The 18,184-nt window shown below is 37.2% G+C and overlaps 1 protein-coding gene across 2 annotated transcripts in view; it reads left to right on the plus strand.

Moving 5' to 3' along the window:
* The window catches only part of met (MET proto-oncogene, receptor tyrosine kinase), a 47,515-nt gene extending 29,883 nt beyond the window's left edge, over positions 1-17,632 (plus strand). The window contains exons 11-21 of one of the 2 annotated variants that reach the window (XM_058766421.1): positions 1,307-1,525; positions 3,465-3,614; positions 4,806-4,962; positions 5,710-5,850; positions 6,269-6,505; positions 10,160-10,240; positions 11,711-11,892; positions 12,579-12,688; positions 12,896-13,061; positions 14,241-14,377; positions 15,965-17,632. In XM_058766421.1, coding sequence (XP_058622404.1) covers positions 1,307-1,525; positions 3,465-3,614; positions 4,806-4,962; positions 5,710-5,850; positions 6,269-6,505; positions 10,160-10,240; positions 11,711-11,892; positions 12,579-12,688; positions 12,896-13,061; positions 14,241-14,377; positions 15,965-16,175 — 1,791 coding nt within the window. In that variant the 3' untranslated portion in view covers positions 16,176-17,632. The remainder of the gene's footprint in view (positions 1-1,306; positions 1,526-3,464; positions 3,615-4,805; positions 4,963-5,709; positions 5,851-6,268; positions 6,506-10,159; positions 10,241-11,710; positions 11,893-12,578; positions 12,689-12,895; positions 13,062-14,240; positions 14,378-15,964) is intronic. The other variant, XM_058766422.1, reaches the window with a different exon arrangement.
* The last annotated feature ends 552 nt before the right edge of the window (positions 17,633-18,184 follow it).

Raw genomic sequence — 18,184 nt, forward strand, 5'->3', positions numbered from 1 at the left:
AATGACTTTAAGTTGTTTTTAGACTCTAGAGCATTGTTAACCTGCCAAGTGTGCAGAGGGAGACCCAGGTTTGCTGGATAGAAGTCTTGGAGCAGAGCGACTCAGATCCCTTATGTTCATAAATAATGGCATCGAACAATTTGAATGTGTCTCTTGCTCTAGGGTTATGCTTTATGAAGTGGAACGTTCACTTGAGGACAGCTAATTAAACAGCGGTGACGTGCAAATGACAGGCGTGCTGTAAAATGGGCAGTTGTGGTGGTGTTATAACCTGGAATGAAAATGGTGTGTGGCAAGACCTGGCAGGGCTGGAGCCACAGCTGGCATGTGAAGTCTTTGGGTTGTAACTCATGCATAATTGCACTTAGTCAGGTCTTCAGTCTCACAAAGGCTCCTTGTCCACTGGCCTTAAAGTTTGCGATGTATGCTATGCAAGATGATGGGTCTCACATCTGGTTTGAAAAGGTTATATATACTGTTTAAAGGTTTGGGGTCTATATGATAATTTTATTTTATTTTTTTTTAGAAATTAATACTTTTATTCAGCAAGTGCACATTAAAGTGATCAAAAGTGACAGTAAGGATGTTACAAAAGATTTCTATTTCAAATAAATGCTATTCCTTTGAACTTTCCTGAAGAGCCCTAAACAAAAATGTACTGTTTCAACAAAAATAATAAGCTAAAAAAAATGATTTCAACATCCATAATAATAAGACATGCAAATCAGCATATTAGAATGATTTCTGAAGGATCATGTGAAGGATCTCTGAAGACTGGATTAATGATGCTGAAAATTTAGCATTGCCAATACAAGAATAAATTCAATTTTAAAATATATGAAAATAGAAAAGAGATTTTAAATTGTAAAACTATTTCACAGTATTACTGTTTTTACTGTATTTTTGATCAAATAAATGCAGTGAACAAAAGAGACTTCTTTCAAAAACCTACAAAATTTTACCGACCCCAAACTGTTGAACAGTAGTGAATGTGTAGTGCATGATTTTTTTATTGCTTCACATTTCAAATGAAGGCTTTAAGGTATTCAAAATCTGTCATTTTCATAAATTCATTATGAAAACGTATGGAAATATCAGAAAGTCTCTGAACTTAAATATACTTAGTCATGTAATCACTCCTGACCTCTGAGAAAACTTGGCTCCTGGTTAAATACTAAAGCCTTGTGTAAATCTTACACATGAAGATGCTGTGCTCCTAAACAAACAAAAGACATAGTGATTTGACTTGGCACTATTGTAATGACAGGGATGGCTAATATTTGTGTTTGTCTTTTTCTGTGCCTAGACCTGCAGTCATGATGAGGATAAGCAAAATATCCTTTGTATCACACCCTCCCTGAAAGACCTCAGTGTTCAGCCTCCAGTTGCCACAAAAATGACCTTCGTGTTAGATGGTTTCTCCACCGATCAGTATGACCTACTGTATGTTGAAGACCCCAAGTTCAAGGAGTTTCAGACACCCACAGTTACACCGAGAGGCAACAAGAGCATTCTGGAGATTAAGGTGAGACACACATACACAGAGTAATTCACATTGCTCATTGAGTTGGAAGGAAACAAAACAGGAAGTTTAGTTTGTTTCCCATCGTGCACCTCCATCTTTCACATTGTTCTTGTCCCCTGAAGGTTACAGCCTCTGACACATTGACTGTGAGATCCTTTGCCCTGGTGAGGGTAGGCTGGTGAAAAAAACCCAGCATTTTTAACAATGAAATATAAGAGTAGACTTTTTTTCCTGAAACCGCCACTCAATAGTCAAACGCAGCTGTTGTGAAGAGGAGGGGTGAGAGGGGTCGCGTGAGATTCCGCTTTTTCTTCCCATGCGAGACCTCAGCGTCAAATCCCTCTGTACCCCTCTCGGGACTCAGATACGCACACACAGACGCACTAAGTGTTGTGTACCGCTCAGTCTCATTTAAAGTCACTATATATTCAATAATGGGCACAACAGCAGGCTCAGTTTAGCTTAATTATCATTAAACTGCCCTATCACTCAGATCATGTACTTTCATTCCCATGCAGTCTGTTTGTTTAGATTTTGCAGCTTGATACTTAAGGCCTTCTTTAGAGAAATAAAATTGCACTTGGCAGCACTGCTGACGCTCAAGGGGTTTATCAAAATGTCAGATTGTGAGTGTTACTGGTGCCAATGGAGAGTTTGCCTGGAAGTTTGCTTTTTATGTGGTCATTTTTAAGTATGTTTTTTAATTATTATTTTAATTATACAAAATCATATTATTTAAAATTAAAATCAATTCATTTATTTATTCATGTATCATTTATTATATTTTACACACACACACACACACACACACACACACACACATATGTATAATTTTAGCAGTAGCCAACAATACATTGTATGGATCAAAATTATAGATTTTTCTTTTATGCCAAAAATTATTAGGATATTAGGTAAAGATCATGTTCCATGAAGATATTTAGTAAATTTCCTACCGTAATTATATCAAACCTTAATTTTTGATTAGTAATATGCATTGCTAAGAACATCATTTGGACAACTTTAAAGGCGATTTTCTCAATATTTAGATTTTTTTGCACCCTCAGATTCCAGATTTTCAAATAGGATTTAAAATGTATCTCGGCCAAATATTATTCTATCTTAACAAACCATACGTCAATGGAAAGCTTATTTATTCAGCTTTCAGATGATGTGTAAATCTCAATTTCAAAAACATGACCCTTATGACTGATTTTGTGGTCCATGGTCACATATGTGTGTGTGTGTGTGTACTAGTATGTGTATGTGTGTAAAAAACTGCATTGGAGACTTTGCCTGGATGTTTGCTCTTTATGTGGTATTTTTTTTTTTTTTATATATAAAAAAAAAAAATATATATATATATATACACACACACAATTTTATTTTACTTTTAATTTTTTGGAACATAAGAACTGACTTTTACATTTCCAGAACTTTTGGACCCCACTCAATCTCATGTAGATCGACCGCTAATTACATTCATCTTTTTCTGGATATTATCATTGCTTTTTAAACATGTGCCTGAATGTGTCATGCCCACTTTATATATAACAGTTCTGGCGGTTGCTGATTATCTAAAACAAACCCCACATTTTTAAGTTGTGATCATTTGCTTTTTGTGAATGGCTGTGATCTCCTCAGGGAGCTGGGTCTTAAGTGTAAGTGTATGTGCGTCTGTTCACATTGGATCTCAGGCTGGCCGGTGCTGTATGGTAACAGGTGCAGGAGTGGAGTGTGTCCAATCTGTAAAGCCCAGGCTGTCATGTGAGGAATGCGATAGCTGTCTTTATTGCCTTCTGCTCTGCTCCGTACACCAGAGCTGGCTGGGTTTAGAGGGGTAGACGCTGCACAACCTATATGCCCCATATACACACTCAGTCATGGGGCAATTTAATGACAGCAATTTAAACCTTTCTGTTTCTCTCATTTCTCCCCGCAGGTCCCCCCTATGAATCAGGAGGCTGTGAAAAATGGCGAGGTGCTGAGAGTTTCGAACTGGACTTGTGAGAGCGTCACTTTGGTGGGCAACACGCTTGAATGCACCATACCCATGGAGCTCCAGTCCGCCGCCAAAGAGCTGGAGGTGGAGGTACGAGACTCTTTCATTCTCTCCTCCACTTCAGACCACTCCGGTCCAGACCGGCCTGCTTAAGAGCCACTCGTCAGCCAGCCAGCTCTGCCCTGCTTGTTCCAGCAGACTCTCAAAGTACCAAACATGAGCTATTTCTGATCTTAGAAAAGGCCTCTGGGTTGCCAAATCTTGATAGTTTCCAGATTAGCTCCTGAACACATATTCCTCTTGGAAATCAGGATTAGTTTCATTTCCTCAAAGGTGTTCATGTTGTAATTTTTATATATCGAGCTCCACCTGATAAGATGCCATCCTTGTATTTCCTTTCTGGTCACCATTAGCTCAACAAGAGCATTAAAAAACGTTTCTGTCCCCCATTCTGGCCCCAGACAGTCTGATATGATTGGTGCAAAGATCAAGGAAACGTTGGCCTCAGCATAAAGTGCTTATCTGTCGGGGAGAGACGGACAGGGTGCGTGTGACACGATGCTCTAATCTGACCCCATCACAATACGGTGCGGTAAAACTCATCTCAGCCCAAACTCAATAATACTGCGCCACATAAGAGAGGCTCTATCTCTGATCCAATTTCCCCTCCTGCCTGCAGTGGATGTGTGTGTTTCATTTTGCCATGCTGCTTTATGACCAGTGAAGCCCTCTCTCTGAGCGTAAACGCTCCCTGAGGATGTTTCTAGATGGATTGTTGTGATGTTGGAGGTTCAAATGTAAACACTTCGCCGCGTATGAAATCTGAAGCAAATGTGCCGCAGATGTGATGGCATGGAGATTCCCTGCTTGCATGTGTGCTTGCCTTTAACTGTGATAATATTTTCTTCTAATATTTGTGCCAATTATGCCAACAGATGCTAAACATTTTTTACTAAAAGCGGATGCTTAAAAATAAATTTAATTTTGTATAATGTATGTATTATTTAAAATATTTGCCAAATAATTATATAAAAAAATCCCTATAATTACAAAATGAGATAATATAAGGTCACCGATATTTACTGAAAATAACTTGAAGTAATTTGTATAAAAATTTATTATTTAAGTTATCTTTATGATATGGCTTAAAATACTCCCAAAATAATTATGCAAAAATTTAAATTAAAAAAAATAATATAATAGCAAAATTGGATGCTGATATCTATCTGGTCGCTGATTTTTACTGAAAATAACTTGAAGTAATTTGTGTATCCATTGTAGTGGAAGCAGGCCACATCATCTGTGATCCTGGGTCGTGTGGTATTGGCTCAAGACCAGGACTACAGGATACTGATCACAGGAGGAGTGTGTGTGTCCATCCTTCTGCTGCTCCTGATCGCAGTCTTTGTTTGGATCAAAAGGAAGAAGCACATTGATGGTATGTGACTTTGCATTTTCTTGTGCAGCCTTTAATGTATGTGTGCTTTATATAAGCTATTAGCAGTCTTTAATGTCTCTGGCGGCTTTTCAAGTTAAATTTGCAACACTTTGCACACAAATGTTCCACATCATTTGTATAACTAAAGAGCATTTACATAAAAATATTTAAAAATAAATAAAATCCAAACTGGAAGACTTTACAAGTCAAATCAGTTTTGGATGTCTGCCCTACAAAAAAAAGTATTTTTGTCTTGTTTTCCAGAAAGAAATCCCAAACCTAAAAATAAAAGTATATAAATTTACTTGATGCAAGTAAAAAATATATAGAGAATTGATTTATTTATTTTGCCAAAATTTTGTGCAAGATTTATTTTGTTTTCTGAAAACAAGTTTGCAGTTTTAAATTTATCTTGCTTTAAGGATGTTTTTGTATTTTTATGAAAGAAGTAGACGACAGCTGGACATCAAAAATACAGATTAAGAAAATTATTATTATTATTGTTATGCAGTAATAGCATAGCTTGCTTTATGTTTAGAGGTCACTTTAGTGATTCCAGCATTGAACTTGCTGATGGCTATTTAAATTAATTTGAATGGAATGAGAGCGTGAGATAAAGAAAGAGAGCTGTTTCTGGGTTGTTTGTGGGAGTTGACACTGCTGAAGTCCATGGTGGAGCGATCTGTCCCTTTTTTCTCTCACCTGTCCTTGGTCTCTCTCTCACCCTCTGTCTCTCTCTGGTTGTAGATTTAGCTAAGGCTATGGTTTGGTATGACGGCCGGGCTCACATTCCGCACTTGGACATGTTGGCAAACGCGAGGAGTGTCAGTCCGACTAATGAAATGGTCTCTCACGAGTCGGTGGACTATAGAACCACTTTGCTTGAGGGTATGTTCTCACGCTTCGCTGCCTCTCGCTCAAAACACACTGCTGGTGGAGGTTTGCCTTCTCTTCTGATCTCAGACCAGCTTTACTCTTTTTCTCTGGATTGGGAAGACTGGTTTTAGATCATTGCTGACAGGCAACTTTTTTCCAGTTCTCCAAACACATACGCTTTCTGACCTTACCCTCCACTCTCTCTCTGAAGACATTGCATGCTCTCTTGCTTTGCCTCTGCCTCCTTTTTTTGTCTGAAAAGATGAAAAAAATCCCCTCTCATCTGTATAGCTGGGTTTAGAATTTCCTCAGCTCTTTGTAGTTGGTGTAATGACTCTGCCTCCCAGACTTTCCCTTCTTTGTTCAGGTGACCCCAGGCCTCAGAGAACAAGTCATTGACTTTTGAACTCTCGACCCCATTGCCTTGCAGACCAAAACTTGCCTCTGTCTCAGGCCGAGTCCTGCCGGCCTCATCTCTACGCTCATGCCCATATGGATCTGTCCCCTATGCTCGGGCCGATGGAAGGGGACCTGGCGTCTCCACTGTTGCCCTCTAATGCACCCATAGATCTGGGTAGTCTCCATCCAGAGCTGCTGAAGGAAGTGCAGCACGTGGTCATTGCCCGGGAAGATCTGCTGTTACATGTGAATGAGATCATTGGGAGAGGTGAGGGGACACAGAAATCTGGTCATTGTCATGACATGCACTACCGTTCAAAATTTTGATTTTGGTAAGATTTTATGTTTTTGAAAAAAGTATCTTTTTGCTCACCAAGGCTGCATTTATTTGATCAAAAATATAACAAAAACAATAATATTGTAAAATATTTAGGGGTGTCCCCGACTAAGGATTTTCAGTCTGTTTTGAGCTGCACGCGCTGAAGATGACCAGTAGAATGAAGCATTTGATAGCAGGTTTTTAATCAATGGGATTTAACTCCTTTATCTGATATAGAATATGCTTTGTTATTTATACAAAATAACATTAATATTACGACTTATAGGCTATCTGCACAAATGCCCCGAACGTGTCTGCGCGGCTCTGAATGAACTCCTTTTCACGCAACAATGTGCAGAAACACGGCAACTAAACTCTAAAAAATCACAGCGTTTTATTATAATAGTGTTCTCATTATAATGTTATGTATATGACAGTCCCAGTCATAGTTATTAATATTCTTCATTGTTGTTTGTACAGCCCTGCACGCTACAGAGATCATCACCGTAGTACTACAAGCGCTTAGTGCAGCGTAACTCATCCAAATGCATCTTATACGAGATAAATAATATATACACGATATATATAAACCGGCTGAAATGTTTTGAAATCACTTGTACCCTACCTGATCGAAAAAATCCAGTCTTTCACTCTGCCTGTGTCAGTTTGAGTCTTGTTAAAGATTTAAATCCCTGCCACCAAGATGCTCCTCTCTCGGTCACGGATTATGGAAAGTAAAACTTAAATCTATAGCGATGGTTGGATTTATGCATGCACGTTAAAATATTTATTTAAAGCTTCTTTTTTTCAGATTCTTATTTACAGCATTATCTTAATAGGCTGTATATTAACTTATTGAGAAAAAAAATGGTAGTTCTATGTGAAATCAGACACTGAGCAGCCCCATATAGCCAAAATGGAATGATCATAACACCTCAGCGAATATTCGACTGTGAGATTGGGAGTCAAACCAGGTTCCTCCTATCGAATCGTCGACTGTTCGGGGTCACCCCTAAAAATATTATTACAAAACAATGGTTTTCTGTTTTAATATATTTTTTTAAAAAGTCTCCAGTCTTCAGTGTCACATGATCCTTCAGAAGTCATTCTAATATGCTGAATTGGTGGGCCAAAAAATTTAAAAATAATAATAGTGTGTGTGTATGTATGTGTGTGTATATATATATATATATATATATATATATATATATATATATATATATATATATATATATATATATTATTATCATTATTATTATTATTATTATTATTATTATTATTATTATTATCAATTTTGAAAACAGTTGTGCTGCTTCATATTTTTGTGAATACCATGATACATTTTTGGGGATTCTAAAGAAAGTCAAAAGAACAGCATTAATTAGAAATAAAAAAAAATTTGTAACATTAAAAATGTCTTTACTGTCACTTTTGATAAATGAAATGCATCCTTGCTGAATAAATTATTAATTATCAATTATTAAATTAAGTATTAATTAAGTATTCATTTTAAAAAGAGAATCTGTAAACTGTTAAACAGTGTACTTTACAAAATAAAGGTGTTTGTGTATCTTAGCAAGCACCAGTATTACCATACTTTATTTGGAATAATTAATTAAAAAAAACATACATAAAATGACTTTAACACATAAATACTATGATTAATTTAAAATTCATTTTCAAAATTAACTCTAATTAAAGATTGTCAGTGTGATACAAATGACTGCCATCTAAACGAAGGAAAAAGAAGAATGAAAAGAATTAAGGGTTTCTTAAAACCAGGAAGACCTTATTGAGTTGCTTGGAATAGTGTTATAATTTTTAAAGAAATAAAAATAAGCAGTAAAGCAGTTTTGTAAATATATTATTATTATTATTATGTTTTTAATACATCTTTTTCTGCCCAAAAAAGTCATGTGGTGCAACCACCATTAAGAAAAAATAACAAATAATAACATAATAACATAACATAACATAATAACATACAAGATATTATAGAGGTCAGCTATTCCGTGTCATCAATGAGTCTCAGTTAAAAAAATACACAATTTAAACTAGATTTTTCATTTATCTTGGACACTCTTATTTGTCATTGACCCAAAAATATAGTCTCTTTCTACTGTTACTGTGACTTGCAAACATATTTGGCAACAAAGATTTGCCAAAAAACTGCATTACAAGAAATCCAATATCTTAAATGAGGGATTTAGCAGAGGGACTCAGTTTCAGACGTGGTTAAAGTTAACAGGTTAAACGGTGACAATCAGCCCGGCAGGTTGGACATTTGAACGTTAAATTGCCCGTCTTCTCATTGTACTACAGAAGTGGGGGTGTGAATGTGTGTATCAGATTCACTGTCTCCAGTCCTCCCCAAACCCCTGCACAATACTCCTACAACCCACCACCCCTGTGGGAAAACCAAGTCCTATGTGTGTGTGTGTGTGTACGTCTGTGTTTGTGCATGTGACACAATGCAATTTATAGAGCGAGAGGAAGAGGCTGTGCGTGTATGCGAGTATGTTGGGGTGCTCGGGGTGGCATGTGTGGTGATTTGTTCCCGTGTTAAATTCCAGGCTCATTGTTGGGCCGTCTCAGGGCTCCGTGCCGGTAATCTGACTCTGCTGCCATCTGGGAAGACGTGATAGCAGAGCTGGAGAGAGATTACAGCACTCCACGCTCTATTATTTGAACACAACACCCCAACTCTCTCTTGCCCTCTATTCTCCATGCCCTCATTAGAAAGAATACCCTGCCCAGACACTTGTAATTGTTTAATCTTTCAGTTACACACCACACTGTATTCCAGACGGCTTGTTTGAGTTCGTATTTCACAGTATTCTCACAATTATTTTTTATGTGTCTGTTTTGCACAGTCTCACTATTATTATAGCTATACTTAGGGTCAATAAAGCACTAATTATTAAACTTTGCCGTGCAACTCGTTGCACAATATTTGTCCTACAGACATGAATTACACTGTACCTCAAATCTTGGAGATTGGAAAGAAGATTTATATTTCAATTTCTTTAATTTTCAAACTATAGCAGTTTCCATAGTTTCAAAAGAAATGTTTTTGAAAGAAGTCTCTTATGCTCACCAAGGCTGAATTTTAATTGATCAAAAATTACAGCAATAAAGTAAATAAAATATTACATTTTACACTTCAGAAATCATTCTAGCATGCTGATTTGTTGATCAAGAATCATTAATATTTTTCAGTATTTTTTGATGATTGGACAGAAAAAACTGCATTTATAAATAGAAATTATTATAAATGTGAGTCTGGCTTGCGACATTTCCAAAAAAGCAAATGCACAATGGAAAATGGTACTGAATTGAACTTAAATGAACTTCATACTTATGTCACTTCCTTTGATTAAGAAAGTGTCATACTGTGTGAGACAAGGAGACTCAGAGAGAGAAAGTTTGAGAGCAACATATCAATTGTAGTCCCAGCACAATATATTCACACTCCATTGTTCTTGCTTTTGGACTTGATGTGATATGCACCTGCTATGCCCACACTCCACTCTGGCATAAAGCGCTTTGATAGATTGATGTGCTAATAATCTCTGCATCTTTTCCTGTCTTTGTGTGCACCAGGGCACTTTGGCTGCGTGTTCCATGGAACCCTGCTCGAACCAGATGGCCAGAAGCAGCACTGCGCCATCAAGTCCTTAAACCGTGAGTTTGACAACATGAGTGTTGAGGTGGTACAGTTGCAAGCACAGAGAGCTGAAGCTCTAAAATCTGACTGGATGAACCACTATCAACCATATTCATGAGGGTTTTGAGTACTCTATTGTGCATAACAACACTTAAACATGGTAAAACTGCTGTAACGTGGTATTGAGTGGACCCTAACTGCCTAAAAATCATTGAAACTATTAAATCCTACAGAAAATGTTAAAATACATTTAGGATCCCCTCTAGTCTACATAATTATTCCACCCATAAATTATGAATCCATTCTGAACACAGTTTGACATCTCTTTACTGAAATATGACATATGACTGTTGAGGCTGTTTTAATAGGGCCTTGTGATGAAGATGATGATGATGAATGCAGCCATATTGCAGCCATATCGCATTAGAGATGCCTCTAATCATGTCATGTCACTGAGAGCTTTTAGATTTATGACCTGAGCTTTGTTTTTCTGTCTCAGTTTTCAACAGGGACTGTTGTTTAACTAGACTCTCAATGTATCATGTTTTACATCATCTTTTTGACAAAGTTTTTAGTTTTAGATTTTCTGTTTTCATTTTAATTTTAGTAAAAGTTGCCATTTTGTTGTATGTTTTTGAAATTGTAATTTTATTTATGTAGTTTTTGGCTTTTAAAAAATTTATATAGTTTATATCCATTTTATTTCAGATTTAGTTCAAGTTATTTTAGTACATCAAGGCAAAATAAATAAAACTAGCTGAAATAAAATATATATTAAAAAACTTTATTTTATTGTATTTAACATTTATTTCATTTTGTTTCTGTGGTTTTGGTAAACTATAATAACCTTGGTGCATTCAAATATTAATCACAACAAAGAATCATAAAATTGTTATGAATAAATAATGAAGAATTGACCCCCGACTACTGTAGGGCTGTTCCCAGATCAGTTTTGGTCTTTTGAGGATCCTAAGCTACTCTGACAGCAGTCAGTGTAGCATAGGATGCTTCTTCGCTTAGGATCAGTCTACTGTAAGACATGTACACACAGGCCTTTTCTTTTTTGCATGCCCATAAGCCTCTCTTTCTCTTATTGAAAGGTTAAACATCTGTTTAATCTCCTCAAAATGTGAAAGCTCCACCAACAAGATTAAGGGAGGCGCAGCTAAAATGGCAGGACCAACAGAATCTCAGAGCTCAGCTAGTAACGGTGCGGTCATGTCACAGCAGATTAAGTCTCCGCTCCGAAACCTCCCGGCTGAAATATCAGGCCGTGTGTGATAAAACACTTGATAGTGTTGGGGATAATTTATAAGTCGTGGTGAATGGTTCACTGACAATTTGGCAGGTTTATTGCTAACTCAGAAAACGTATAGCAGGATAGATTTTAAAAGAGTCATTTTGCATGTGTAAATCTAAGCTGGGGGTGATACCAGAAACCATTGTGGTGATCTTTAAACTTCTGTTATTGTGCATTTATGTGGCAGGAATCACCGATATAGAGGAGGTGTCCCAGTTCCTGAAGGAGGGCATCATCATGAAAGACTTCAGCCATCCCAATGTGCTCTCTCTGCTGGGAATCTGCCTGCCCAGCGAAGGCTCGCCTCTCGTCGTGTTGCCATACATGAAGCACGGAGATCTGCGCAACTTCATCAGAGATGAAGCTCACGTATGTGGTGGCAGCATCATAGAGCCAGATTTACTAACAGCTTGTACCAGCGCAAACCATCTTTAGGCGTTAAAATAGTACTGTCAGGTTTTACTAAAGACATGCAGTAAAGAATTAGCGCTAAAAAAGGCGTAGACACAGTTATTTTTGCACCTGAACTTACTGAATATGCATTTGTAGGAGTTTCCCTTTCAGACACAAAATTTATGGAAGGAGAGTATTAAAATGAATCGCGCAACGTGATTTACTAAAGTTTGCGCTCGTCAAATTACTGGTATTTGTACCATTATTTGACGACCAAAAAAAGCGTGTCGTAAGCAGATCATCCGCACCAGATGAGCCTCGGCTCTGCTTATTTGTGACTATGCTAGTTTGCGCTGCACTTGGTATATTGCGTTGGTCGATATGTAAATGAGATGTTGCGTCTGTGTTTTTTAATTTGCACATTGTCAGTAAATCCCCCGCAGAGATTTCCACACCCATCGGCGTTATTTTGTAATTGTGCTCTGGCGCTAATTTGACCTGTTTAGTAAATCTGGCCCTTAATGTCTTTCCGTACAACTTCAGTGACTGCAGCTCCATAGCTATTAAAAACTTAATAAAAATGTAATTAAACAGGTGGCAGTGCCTTGTGTTGTTTTTGTCGTTATTGTTTTTAAATGGAGTGCTTGTTTTCATTCCCACAGAACCCCACAGTGAAGGACCTGATGGGTTTCGGGCTGCAGGTGGCTAAAGGAATGGAATATCTCGCCAGCAAGAAGTTTGTACACAGAGACCTTGCGGCCAGAAACTGCATGTGAGTTTTTCAACAAATTACTAACAGTGTTTTGAAGTATCGTACAGTATGTTCAAGGCACTTATTTTTTGGTTTAGGAGCACTTGTGCCCTAAATTAAATGTTTTAGGGGCATGTGACTTGCATTAGGGTGTTTATATTCTTAAATGAATGACTTCGATCATTGCATTTTCTTACATAATATAAATGTTTGGAATATCTCTTTCAGGTTGGATGAGAGCTACACAGTAAAAGTGGCTGATTTTGGCCTGGCCAGAGATGTGTATGATAAAGAATACTACAGTGTGCACAACAAGCATGGTGTCAAGCTGCCCGTCAAATGGATGGCATTAGAAAGTCTGCAGACACATAAGTTCACCACCAAATCTGATGTGGTGAGTATCTCAATCACAGTCTCAGTTTGTAGTGCATGCTTAAAGGGATAGTTCACCCAAAAATGAAACTTCTGTCATTAATTACTCACCCTCATGTCACTCCAAACCTTTAAGACAGGTTCATTTTCGGAACACAAATTAAGATATTTTTGATGAAATATGAGAGCTTTCTGACCCGCTGCAACGTAACTATGATGTTCAAGGCCCAGAAAGGTAGTAATGACATTGTTAAAATAGTCCATGTGACATCAGTGGTTCAAATGTAATTTTATTAAGCTACGAGAATACTTTCATGTGTGCAAGGAAAACAAAAATAGCAACTTTATTCAACTGTTTCTTCTCGTCCGTGGCTTCATAACATTACTGATGTCACATGGACACAATGTCCTTACTACCTTTCTGGGCCTTGAACGTGTCAGTTGCATTGTTGTCTATGCAGGGTCAGAAAGTGCTCGGATTTCATCAAAATATCTTAATTTGTGTTCTGAAGTTGAATGAAGAAAAAAAAAATTCTAAAGTAAGGTGTTTAAATAACCAAATTGAATAGTTTTGGACTTTATAAGCAGTTTAAATGAACAAAGCTAATATTTTTGGGTATCAAAAGTATGCTTAAGCGTTCAAATAAAACTCATATATCAATTTTGGGCATCATATGCACTAAATCAAATCACAGTGCATCCATGATCCCCAAAAATGCTGACTATGTAGGTAGCTTACTGCAGTACAATGAAGTTTTACTCTGATATTTTAGCCTGGTCCAGTTCTTCTATGGCAATATTTCAAAAGCTAACCAGTCTTTAAACAACTTGTGGTCTCTTAGTCACTTTGACAAGATTTGTGCAGAAATGTTTCTCTATCACTGACTCACGCATGCACACACATGTCAGGGCTCAAGGTGCGTATTGACTCACGTCCTGTTTTCTAACCTACCTGCGTTTCAAATAAAATACATGACTACATGTGGCCACTTCTGGGGAAAATAATTTCTCAGCATTTCCCAAATACTGACCTGACTGTTCCCTAAAGTGGATTTATGAGTTCAGCTTTCCTGTGCTTTGTTTCCCTTTTTGTTGGCCTCCAACAAATGACAGTGTTTGAGCCACCCAAAGTTCACTTGTTTTGATAGGTGCTCACTTGCCCTCCTCATAACTCACTGTTTTGAATTTGATCTTCACGCAGTGGTCGTTCGGTGTGTTGCTGTGGGAACTCATGACCCGGGGCGCCCCACCTTACTCCGATGTGAACTCCTTCGACATCACTATCTTCCTCCTGCAAGGACGAAGACTGTTACAGCCAGAGTTCTGCCCGGACGCACTGTAAGTGCACACACACACACCCCCACATGACACACACTTGGTCCTTCATTATGACCACAGTACGGCACTCCAAAGGGGGAGTGCGTCAACACGAGTGTAAAACAGAGAGCCATTGTTAACCACCCGCAGATTCAGTCAAGCAGTAGCAGTTCATCAAAACTCTTGGCCAAGTCAGCTCTGCATGACTACCTGAGCTCGGCACACATCGACTCCCCACCCTGCCTGTATGATATGAGTCAACCTCCGAACATTCTTCACACGCTGCTGTCTAATATCCAGCCGCAGCTCTGAATAGAGATATATGGGTCATCACTCCCTTCCTTCATGGACGGGACAAAGAGCCAGTCCTCCCAGGTCTCCGTGCCTCTGCTCAGCAGACTATTGCAGGACAAACAATGGAAAGTTGTTCTGAAATGCGATGAAAGTTTGCACCGATGGTTATAAATTTCAAGGCAAAGGTGTCTTGAACTGCCAAAGCAAACAGCTGGGATGGAAAGTGGAGAAGTAGGATGACTTACACTACACTTGTGATTCTTAGCTCAAAATCAATCAAAATGAACTGACAAATAAATAGAAATATTTAAAACTCCACTAATATTCATAAGTTTGGGGTCAGTAAGTTTTTTTTAAATAAAATTAATTATATTTTAATACATTTAATATATAATATACAAATTTTAATTAAAATTATTTTTATATAAAATAAATACTTTTATGCAGCAAGGAAGCATTAAATTGATCAAAAGTGAATAGTAAATACTTTAGTGTTATTACAAAATTACAAAAAAAAAAAATTGTTTTCCACAAAAATATGAATTAGCACAACTGTTTTCAACATTGATAATAATGATAAATATTTCTTCAGGACCAAATCAGAATATTAGAATGTTTTCTGAATGATCATGTGACCCTGAAGACTGAATGGCTGCTGAAAATTCAGCTTTGAATCACAGAAATAAATTACATTTTAAAATATATTAAGGAAGAAAACAGGTGTGTTACATTGTAATAATTACTGCTTTTACTGTATTTTTTGTCAAATAAATGCAGCCTTGGTAAGCATAAGAGACTTCTTTGAAAAATATTTAAAAATCTCTGCTGACTTCAAACTTTTGAACAATTTTGTTTTTATTTCATTTAAAAACAAAGCTAAATGTACCAGTAAAATGAAAAAAATCTAATTGCCAAATAAAGACATTTAAAAACTATTTAATTCACATTTAAAATATTAGTTAAATATAACAATGAAAGAATATATATATTTAACAAATTTTTAAATGCACCTTTTAAATTGAAACAAAGAATATTCTGTTTATATTAATGCAGGGTGGGGCTTCATTATATCTAGTGGGATTTGATTGGATTGTGGAAAGTGGGCTGTAACATTATTAATGTTGTTTGCTAATTGTATAAATGAACTCCTAATGTTAAAGTATTTTGCTTCTATTTGTGCCATGAACATTAAATAATTAATGGCATGTGAAACCTTTTTTTGGAAAAATGTGTGCAGATGAATCCTGCACAATAAAACCAAGGACTTTTATTAAGAATTTAGATTTTCCTTACATTTTTCTCTTTTCTTTGCAGATATAATGTCATGATCGAGTGTTGGCACCCCAAACCCGAGCGCCGGCCCACCTTCTCAGAGCTCGTGTCCCGCATCGCTGCCATCTTCTCCAGCTTCAGCGGCGAGCACTACATCCTCCTTAACACCACCTACGTCAACATCGATAAGATGACGCCCTACCCCTCTCTCATCTCCTCTCAGAGTAACCTGGACCGTGACTGCTGCACCTGAAAGACAAAGACACCAGACAGAGGGAGGGAGAGACAGGAGAACAAAAAAGCCATTGCTGTTCATGAAAGACACTGGACTGGCTGCCAAGGGCGGCTTTCATCATTAAAGGAGGAAGAAAGCGGCCCAAGGACACTGTGAAAGACTTAAAAGGAACGGACATTCCCTTAATCGCTGTAAATAGATTATGATGAGCCGTGACCTGTGGAGTTAAGGTTCTCCGGTCGAGCATGAGATGGTCCTGATCTCCTGGGACAGAGATTGTGACTCCACTGCCGTTGGCATCCCATTAACATTTCATCTGTAGGGTTGAATTTTGATGATTCTTGCAGTTTGTGACATCTGATTCATTCACGCTATTGGCAGATGCTTTCAAACGACTTCAAGATGTCTCAACTTGTGTTCTCCGACATAACCTGAGCATACGTTGACCAATTTATTTTCTGTGAAAAGTGTAATTAAAACGTTGTGCATGCCTTCATACTATGAACTGAGCGCAGCACAATGAAGTTTTCAGGAGAACACTGGACTCACGTGATGTTTGATGATGTTTTGAGGAAATTCGAATCTGTCAATGTTCTTGTGAGGCCTGTGTGTATGATTCAGACTGATATGAATGATCTGATTCTGTTTACTTATGTTCAGATGCTCGTTTCCTGTCCTGGATTTCTTCCGTAGTTCTATATTTTTATATAATCTGCTTAAGTTTAGTGTCAAAGGGAACATACTACAAGGCTCACATGGAATCTGCACAGCTTTTTCACATCTTTACCACTGATTGAGTGCATATGATACACATGCATATATCTATAGAGATATTATAAATACATGCATTTTGTATATAATATATATTTTAATTATTAAAAGTATATATTTACATAGATAGATATATAGATAAAATGTGCGTGTGTGTGTGTGTATACACACACACACATGCATATATATGTCATTCTGCATATGCACACAAAATATACTATATGGAGAGAGAAAGAATGTGTGAGACTTTGTGAACAGCAGACGCAGATTCAATGTGGGCCTGTATGTTTCTATGTAGTGAAGATGACTATGAATGTGACTTTCCATAACGGACTACTGTATGTTTGTAAATAATTAGTTTCTCTGTCCTTATTGTCTGACTTGCTGTGTGATACATGTGTATATATAGCCTCTGAACACAGTACAATATAGACAGTTTGGTAATAACAGTTAAATGAGGTCAATCAACATTTCATTTTATCCCTATGTGAGTGAAGTTCCAAATGATCAAAAAACAGGCTGAATCTTGATTTGTTTTATATCACGGTTTAGGTTTCACCATTTATGAAAACCTTTCTTTTCTTTGAACCTGTCGAGACTGTCTTCTTAAGATTTCTATATGGAGATCCAACTCAGAAATGGTACAAATGACAATATTTTTGTCGTTCCAGTCATGATAATAAAGTTTTATTATGTGTGTCATATATGAATGTACTCTGTGTGCTGTATCTAGCAAATGTTGTCCTCTCTGAAGTCTCCATTTCATCGGCTCTGTGTGAACTTTGACCATGACCTTCTGATTACCCTCAATGCTCTTGACTCGACCCTCAACCGTTGGCGTCTAGACAGGCTTTTTAATTTCCTCTTATGGTCTCTTTTCGAAAAGAAGCGTAACACTACCTGTCTGAAAGAAAGGTGTGCAGCTAAATTAATTAAATATTATGATTTACAGATACCACATACAATACACATCCTCTCATAGATGTTAACACTTTTTACTAGTCTGCATGAGTATTACAGCATGGCTATTCCTCACTTTAGAACAATTTGGTTAACATGCATTAAATGTATTCAAAAAGTAGACCTGCAATGCAAAAACCATGTGTAGCCTCATTGTAGCTTTATTAGATTCTGAACTTGACTGTCCTAACTTGAGGACAAATACTAAATCCCTCCTCATAACTCAACACTAATTCATAAGATAATGTGGAGGAGGATGTGACACACTGTAATTTGTTGTCAAAAGGCGCTATTGT

Source organism: Onychostoma macrolepis, chromosome 25 (assembly GCF_012432095.1).
Source record: "Onychostoma macrolepis isolate SWU-2019 chromosome 25, ASM1243209v1, whole genome shotgun sequence".
Taxonomy (NCBI): Eukaryota; Metazoa; Chordata; class Actinopteri; order Cypriniformes; family Cyprinidae; genus Onychostoma; species Onychostoma macrolepis.